General features: G+C 49.9%; 2 protein-coding genes across 3 annotated transcripts; one reads left to right on the forward strand and one right to left on the reverse strand.

Annotated features, from left to right (window-relative positions):
• Positions 1–1,763: 1,763 nt before the first annotated feature.
• Cdk4 (cyclin dependent kinase 4) lies at positions 1,764–5,542 on the forward strand. 2 transcript variants are annotated; one of them, XM_021174083.2, is made up of 8 exons: positions 1,764–1,988; positions 2,449–2,682; positions 2,814–2,949; positions 3,064–3,231; positions 3,384–3,493; positions 4,198–4,248; positions 4,359–4,494; positions 5,187–5,542. In XM_021174083.2, exons 2-8 carry the CDS (start codon positions 2,465–2,467, stop codon positions 5,277–5,279), a joined length of 912 nt encoding a protein of 303 aa, XP_021029742.1. In that variant the 5' UTR covers positions 1,764–1,988; positions 2,449–2,464; the 3' UTR covers positions 5,280–5,542. The 2 variants fall into 2 exon arrangements, with proteins under 2 accessions (XP_021029742.1, XP_029338141.1); XM_029482281.1 differs by lacking the exon at positions 2,449–2,682.
• A 1-nt stretch (position 5,543) lies between these two features.
• On the reverse strand, positions 5,544–8,631 carry Tspan31 (tetraspanin 31). Its single transcript, XM_021174084.2, has 6 exons — positions 8,306–8,631; positions 7,540–7,707; positions 7,101–7,181; positions 6,742–6,873; positions 6,529–6,642; positions 5,544–6,447 (listed from the first exon to the last, which is right to left on the reverse strand). The coding sequence occupies exons 1-6, from the start codon at positions 8,366–8,368 to the stop codon at positions 6,373–6,375; spliced, it is 633 nt and encodes a 210-aa protein (XP_021029743.1). The 5' UTR covers positions 8,369–8,631; the 3' UTR covers positions 5,544–6,372.
• Between the last annotated feature and the right edge of the window lie 26 nt (positions 8,632–8,657).

Here is an 8,657-nt window from a genome sequence, read left to right on the forward strand (position 1 = left end):
CATTGCAGAGTCTGAGGCCAGCCTGGGCTACCTGGCAAGAAAGACCCAGTCTCAAAGAAAGAAAAGACAGAGAAAGGAAAAGAGAGAAAGAAAAGAAAAAAGTGGTGCATACCTTTAACGTTAGTTCTTGGGAGATGGAGCAGGAGGATCAAGTATTTGAGGCTAGCTACGTGTCAATTTCAAGACCAACCTGGGCTATATGAGACCTTGTTTCATTAAAACAAAACAAATATCCACAATAAAATAAATCAGAGCCAAAGTCGTTGCTCATGCCTATAAAAACAGCATTTAGGGGCTCTAGCACAAAAATCTCAATTAATTTGAGACCAGCCTCAGCTCTAGTGTCTCAAATATGATTTTAGAATTTAGGGTTCAGGAATATAGCTCAGTGACTGAACCCATGCTCACTGCATATAAAAACACTAACTCCAAGCCGGGCGTGGTGGCACACGCCTTTAATCCCAGCACTCAGGAGGCAGAGGCAGGCAAATTTCTGAGTTCGAGGCCAGCCTAGTCTACAGAGTGAGTTCCAGGACAGCCAGCCTACACAGAGAAACCCTGTCTTGAAAAACCAAAAAAACCAACCAAACAAACAAACAAACAAAAAAACACTAACTCCAATCCCCAGCACAACCCCCCCAATCAATTTAAAATAGCTCTAGATTTTAGGTAATTTTTCACAAATGGGAACATGGTCCTTCATCCCATATCCCTAAGAGATGGGAGACAATAAAGGAGTTGGAGGGGACGAAATCGTCACACAGATCTACCTCTGTCTAATTAGATTTCTGTAGGCAGACCATTTAGGAAACGCTAATCAGAGCAAGAGTATGTTCTAAGCTGGACTGGGGAAAAAATAGGAACATGACCCCAACGAGGAGTTGCAGGTTTGCAATAGGACACAAGTCATCTTCCAGCAATGTGGTGGTGACTGATCCTGGACATGCTTACCCTGTCGTCTGTTTATGCAATCACATATATATGTAGCAATCTTAATGTAAAGACTTGTAAAATCAAGTACCCCTATTTTCAATCACTTCTTACTGCTTTTAATATTCCTGGGGTGGTTTACAGGTTGGGAAGAGGGAGGGCATTAAATTGCTGCCCCCCATACCCATACAGTGGCTTATTATATTTTCTTCTGTCCATCTTTTAATCCTAGTTTCCTCCTCAGATAGAAATTATCTATTCCCTGTTTTATAAAACCACAATTACCTATATTAGTTATCTTTATCATCACTTCAAAGGGCGAGTGACTGAGACACCAAAACAAAAACATCGCATACCAACTGGAAGGAAGCACTTAGTAAAATTTTGTTGAATGAATGAGTAAAAGAAAGACACAAATACGAATGTTCCCCCATGGCGGTGGAGTGGAAATGTTACAGCACCATCTCTGGCACCAGGATCTCCCACTAACACCTCGACCTCCCGCCCACATAGAGACGCATAGTGAGACTGAAGATGCGCTCCGGCTCGGCCTTGAGCCCAGAGTTGAGAGCTGGTTGGCCCGGTTGCCATGGCACCGCCTTGTGCTCCACCCTCTCTCGCCCCCACACACCCCCTCGGCAGTCAGGGTATGGCAGCCAGTCACGTGCCACACAGCGTAACCACACCTCTGCTTCCCAGCGCAAAGTCAAGGGGTCACGTGGGATAGCAACAGGTCACGTGGCCGCCAGGGCCCCGCCCCCTTCCCCACCACACCCCTCCCATCAAAGCAGCCCCGGTTGCCCACTGCGCATGGGTGAAGGTCACGTGTCCAGAACGTCCGGCGCCCGCCCCGCCCCCCGGGTTTCCGCGCGCCTCTCTGGCAGCTGGTCACATGGTGAGGGTGGGGGTGAGGGGGCCTCTCTAGCTCGCGGCCTGTGTCTATGGTCTGGCCCGAAGCGTCCAGCTGCCCGGGACCGATCCCCGGTGTATGGCGCCGCAGGAACCGGCTCCCGGGCCCAGATAAAGGGCCACCTCCACAGCTCTTAGCCGAGCGTAAGGTGAGTGCAGTCTCATCCAGGAACGGGGGACCAGTCCCCGCCACCACCAGCACCCTCCAGCTCCCCACGCGTGCGCGTCGCTGGCTGATTATGGAAGGTGGCCCAATGGCGGGAAGTGGGGCCTTTGTGGTCGCGGGCAAGGGTGTGATTTTGGAGAGTGAAGTGCAGAAACTTCGATGCAAACCCTGTGCACTGTGTGATCCTCTTTGTGCCCAGTGCGATGTCCTCCGAAAGGAAAGAAAGCATTCTTTTTCTTCCTCCGGGACAAAACGTGGCCGGAGGAGGAGGGTTTGATGGGAGCCTTTGTGTTACCTAAGGCGCGGGCCCTGGAAGTGTGGAGGGGTGGGATGCTGCTGATCGCGTTGGCGAGGTCTTGTGCAGGAGTTCCTTTGTTACCGCCGGGTCAACCCCCTCCTAACCGTGAGAGAGAGTTTGGTATTAGAAGCCTCTGTGATTGTAGATCCCCTGCTTCGAGAATGGCTGCCACTCGATATGAACCCGTGGCTGAAATTGGTGTCGGTGCCTATGGGACGGTGTACAAAGCCCGAGATCCCCACAGTGGCCACTTTGTGGCCCTCAAGAGTGTGAGAGTTCCTAATGGAGGAGCAGCTGGAGGGGGCCTTCCCGTCAGCACAGTTCGTGAGGTGGCCTTGTTAAGGAGGCTGGAGGCCTTTGAACATCCCAATGTTGTACGGTGAGAAGGTTGGATTGGGAGTGGGGCGGAGAGGACAATAGGACCCGTAAGGCAGGAGTGGGACCCTAGAACGCCAGAGGCCACGTTGAGACAAAGGGGACGACTAGCTGGTGATCATTTGTTCTTCTCAGGCTGATGGATGTCTGTGCTACTTCCCGAACTGATCGGGACATCAAGGTCACCCTAGTGTTTGAGCATATAGACCAGGACCTGAGGACATACCTGGACAAAGCACCTCCACCGGGCCTGCCAGTTGAGACCATTAAGGTGAGTGGGGGTGGGGCTGGGGGTGAGGGTGGACTGATCTTTGCAATAGAAGTTGTTGGGATTTTGAAGTGATACATAGTTTCCGGTGTTCTGTGCTTTCTTCTTGAAAACCAGGATCTGATGCGTCAGTTTCTAAGCGGCCTTGATTTTCTTCATGCAAACTGCATTGTTCACCGGGACCTGAAGCCAGAGAACATTCTAGTGACAAGTAATGGGACTGTCAAGCTGGCTGACTTTGGCCTAGCTAGAATCTACAGCTACCAGATGGCCCTCACACCTGTGGTCAGTAAAAGGCAGTAGCCAGAATTAGTTGTGATGGGGGTAGCGCTTGGTGGTTTCCCATAGCAACTGAGGAGTCTTGTACATGAAGTTTTCAGAGCCAGGCAGGTGTGGTTCGTGAGGACACACTCACTCATTTCTACTGTTCCCTTCAGGTGGTTACGCTCTGGTACCGAGCTCCTGAAGTTCTTCTGCAGTCTACATACGCAACACCCGTGGACATGTGGAGCGTTGGCTGTATCTTTGCAGAGATGTTTCGTCGGAAGTATGGGACTAGAAACTTTTTGTTGTTAATGGTACAGGGTTTTTCAGTATAGCCCTGGCCGTAGACCAGGTTGGCCTTGAACTCACAGAGCCCTGGGATTAAAGGCATGCGCCACCACCGCCCGTATGGGACTTGAAACTCTTAACCTACCTTCAGTTCCACATATCTTTGGCTGCTTGTCTTACTGTGCTAGAGGTTGAAGTAAGAACTCACACACACTCAGCACATGCTTCCGTGCCACTGAACTTCACACTCCGTCAGCCCCCAAGTCTTATAGACATACCTGTTCTTGACCATTCGCTCTTGTGCATGTATGGTACGGGACATCCAACCTACCCAGTTCATACTGACCACCTTGCCTAGAACCAAGAAACCATATAGGCATGCCCTGGATTTAGGATCTTCCCGTTCCTTGTCTCCACACGCTCTAGTTTGGTCCACATAACAGTTACTCCTCAATTTTTTTTTCTTTTAAAAATTAAAAATTTATTTTCATGTATGCGAGTACACTCACTGTCTTCAGACACACCAGAAAAGGACTTCAGATGCCATTACAGATGGTTGTGAGCCACCATGTGGTTGCTGGGAATTGAACTCTGGACCTCCGGAAGAGCAGTCCTTGCTCTTAACCGCTGAGCCATCTCTCCAGCCCCCACTCCCCTATTTTTGATATAATACATACTTTGAGTATCTTTCTGTCTTAGGCCTCTCTTCTGTGGAAACTCTGAGGCTGACCAGTTGGGGAAAATCTTTGAGTAAGTATTTGATAAGGAAACGGAAAGAAACTTTCTGCTGTTTCTGTTTCTGCTGCCGGGGAGACAGGAGCTGGGAAAGGCCCCTCCTAACAGTTGTCCTGTCCCCACAGTCTCATTGGATTGCCTCCAGAAGACGACTGGCCTCGAGAGGTATCTCTACCTCGAGGAGCCTTTGCCCCCAGAGGGCCTCGGCCAGTGCAGTCAGTGGTGCCAGAGATGGAGGAGTCTGGAGCGCAGCTGCTACTGGTACTGGACCTGGGCTGGGATTGGGTTAAGATAAGAAATATGGTGGCCTGGGGAACTGGCTCAGTGGGTAGAGTTCCTTTGCCATTAAGTGTGAGGACCTGAGTTCAAATCCCCAGAACTCATGTAGAAGTTGGGTGCTTCTATGGTGCTACTCCTTTTTACTTATTTATTTTTAAAGACTTATTTATTTTATGTATGTGAGTACACTGTAGCTGTCTTCAGACACAACCAGAAGAGGGCATCAGATCCCATTACAGATGGTTGTGAGCCACCATGTGGTTGCTAGGAATTGAACTCAGGACCTCTGGAATAGTAGTCAGTGCTCTTAGCTGCTGAGCCATCTCTCCAGCCCTGTAGTTCCACTCGGGGCAAGATGGACAGATCCCTGGTAATACAGCGCTGACAGAGTCTCCAATGAGATGGAAGGCAAGGACTGGCAGCCCAGACTCTTGACCTCTGTGTGTATACACACACATGTGCGTGCCTACGTTTCACACATGAGCACGTGCACACAGAGATGAAACAACAGACGGGCCAGACCAGCCTGAAGCTAAGATGTAGTTGTGGGCAGGCTGTCGTCGTCACTGCTGTTGGGAATGACCAGCCAGAGTGGGACAAAGGAAACAGCCATGTTGGGTGGGCGTCAGCATCGGCTCCTGAGCTGTTTTCTGACCTTTGCCCTCTCCCCTTAGGAAATGCTGACCTTTAACCCACATAAGCGAATCTCTGCCTTCCGAGCCCTGCAGCACTCCTACCTGCACAAGGAGGAAAGCGACGCAGAGTGAGAAGAGGGGCTGCCTTTCTCAGTCTCGGTGGAGAGACCCTCGCTGAAGTGGCAGCCTCTGCCTCCCCCGAGGCTGTGGAGAATCCTCCAATTTTTTACAGAGAATATTTTAAGCCTTAAATAACAATTCCCCACCTCTCCTTACGAGGTTTACCCCATTACCCTCCCCTTCCTCTACACTAAAGGGCAGGCGTATCTGTCTTCTTCCCTCCCTGATTTATATTGGGATCTTTTTTATACAGGAAAACAAGACAAGACAAAGGAGTGTGGTCTTTATTTTTCTTTAATGTTTTTTTCCAATTGGCTTTGCCACTGGGAGACTTGGGGAAAAAAAAACCAAAACACGAAAACAAGTTACCTGCAAGGACCTAGGCAGGCAGTCCAGCTCTTTGGCTGGCAAGATCAGAGAGAAATGCTTTCTTTGAATATTCGGTCAAAATGGCTTTAGTTTCTGAGTTCACTGGTCCTGCTTTGATGAGACTGTAGGTGGAGCTGGGAATGACAGCTGATTGGTAGAAATACTTGCGGAGCACTTGTGAGGCCCTGGGTTATAACTGGTTTTCTCTTGGTGTTCTGACTTTGTCCTTGAAGCCAGGGGTCTTGGGGGGGGGGCAGTTACCCTCCTAGGGCCTGAGGCATGGAGTCGTCCCCTCATCCACAATCTTATTCCCATCAAAATAGACATAAGTCTAGCCACCACTTGATCAGTTCTTGGGGGTGAGGTAAGGGACTTTTTTTTCTCTAAAACAAAACCACAGGGCCACCCCTAGGTGTTTGTAAAGATGGCAAGGCCAGGCAGTGGTGGTGTACGCCTTTAATCCCAGCACTTGGGAGGCAGAGGCAGGTGGATTTCTGAGTTTGAGGCCAGCCTAGTTTACACAGTTCCAGGACAGCCAGGGCCACACAGAGAAACCCTGTCTCAAAAAAAACAAAAAATGGCAAAGCCAAGTCAGAAGGATCCAGGGGCTGGCTGAGTGTGGTGATGCCAGCAGGAGGCTGAGGCAGGAGGGTCTGGAGTTCAAGGTCTTCCTTGGATACAGAGCTAGCTAGAAACAGCCTAGGCTGCAGAGATGCTATCTGGGAGGTCAAAAGTCTCATAGGAAGGCACTGGGGTTGGCTCGAGGGTCCTTTTGATTCCGGAATCTCATTGCTAGCCAAACACCAAGGATCTACGGGAGGAGAAGAGAGAAAGCAGGTTATTTCTGGACCATGGGGTTGAAAGCTTGAGTGTGTGCATGAGGAGTCATTACCTCTGTGAAACTAAAGAAGAGTCCAACACCTCCTAGGATCTTGAGGGCTTTGTCTGAATGTTTAAGGAACATCTCCCCACACATCTGGCATGTAGAGCTCTTAGTTTTGCACACCTGGTAACAGACATATATACAGAGAATGCAAAGTTGCTCACCTGCCCTGTCCAAAAAGCTGTAGTGAATGTCCCAGGAATGACTAATCCTTCAACTTACCGCACTACAGGAAGTATCATCTTGTAGGCGCAGGGTTGTAAGGTTGAACAAGCCACAGCAGTCAAAACTTCTCTCCAGTTCATGCCTGGTACTGTTGCTCAACACCGACCACGAAGCATTGATGACATCTGCCTAGAGAGCACACAGGCAGAGGGACATTAGTCTCTTCACATCCCGGTTCAGGAGTCTCCATTTCCCCACAGAGACCGCAGCACGGTCATTGGTAATGTCAAGTGTCTCAGGGTCTCTCTGCATCTTGGGGAATTAACCATATTTGTCAGGGAGCACACATCTGTGGAAGTAGTGGGTCAGATAAAAGTGGAGAAAGCAAGCAAGTGCGTGAAAGGGCTTACCCTTACCTGTGTGTTTCTGTTAATAGCCAGACATGAGCAAGAGATTCCAAACTGGAAGATGAAGACCAGACCTAGGATGATCATATACTTGAGAAGAAGTTAGGGCAAAAAGACCTGTTTTCCATTTAAAATACCTCATTCAGGGAGACAGGCAGACAAATCTGTGTGGTAGCCAGCCTAGTGTGAGCTCCAAGCTAGGACTACATACCATGAGCCCGGTTTCTGTCTTTAAAATCTCACCACTGTAATTCTAACTGTGATGTGGCAGGCAAGGGGGCAGAGTTCAAGGCCCTTCTCTGTTCACAAACTGCACTTTTTATCAAGTTGGGGGAAAACCGTCAACTTGTGTGGGTTACAGAGTAAGAACAAAGAGACATGTTTGGGGTCCCCTGGTCCCCTGCCCAGGAAAAGCCCGCTCAGGCCCCAATCACTAAGGCCAGGATACAAAGAAGAGCAGCACTTGATGGTGGTTCGCGGCGCCCACCAGTCCTGCCACCGCGATGAGGAGAAGGAAGACTCCCACAGCAATGACTCCTCCAATGATGTGAATGCTAGACACCACACCGAGGCCCTTGCCCCAGGCAGCCACGCCAATGAGCAATAAGCCCACAAGCTGCAAGAAATAGAAAGAATACACTTTATTCAGCCTGATGTGGTGGCTCATACCTGCAACCGCAGCACAGCGAAGTTCCAGGCTAGTCTGTGCTAGCTAGCTCGCTATACAGTGAGACCCTGTCATCGCCAAAGACTTCTAGCAATGCAGCACAGCCCAAGGCTATTATTACAAGGGGACGTGGACTTGACAAGCTAAGCGCTTGAGGTGTGCAGTCAGTACTGTTCATCTCTAGGCGCGCTTCCCAAGCAACTGGGAATGACTGAGAGAGAGTAGGGCAAGATAGGTAGGTACCCAACACACAAATGGAAGCCTTGGCGTTGTCCAGTAACTCTAGTTTGGGAAGAAACTGGAGCAGAAAGTGAAGACTGGAACTATAGGCCCTCAGTCTTCAATCCACCCCTGCCCACCACCAAACAAGCCCCCTCATCACCGGAAGTCTATCCTCTTCCACGGAAGTACCCAGGAATTCCCTCTTCGCCGGAAGTTTCTGGGAAGCTTCCCAGAACCCCCAGTACACCCCTCTCCACGCCGGAAGTCCCCTAGAAACTCCCCCATTCTTTCCGCCCCGGAGATTTACCCATTTCCAAAACCTCACCATATAAACCACGTTGAGAGCGCACAGCGCATTCTTGGAACAGGCAAATCCGCCGCAAACCATCTCCCCAGATCTGGGGACCCAAATGGTCCCAAGACTTGTGGGGAGGGTATCGAGGACCGTCTTGTAGGACTCCCAACAGCGTCTATCGCTTTAAATCCAAGCCAGCCAAACCAATTCTCTGCGCCTGCACCGTCCCACCCCTGCTTCTGGATTGGTGAAACTCGTGGCTAATCCAAGACATCCAGGACTTCAATGCCAATCAATCTGCATTACGTCACCAGCCTGCCTCCCAGTCTTGCCCTTAGTTTCTTCATTGGAGGAAACTTAAAAAAAAAAAAAAAAAAAAAAA

The sequence above is a fragment of the Mus caroli genome, chromosome 10 (genome assembly GCF_900094665.2).
Source record: "Mus caroli chromosome 10, CAROLI_EIJ_v1.1, whole genome shotgun sequence".
NCBI lineage: Eukaryota > Metazoa > Chordata > Mammalia > Rodentia > Muridae > Mus > Mus caroli.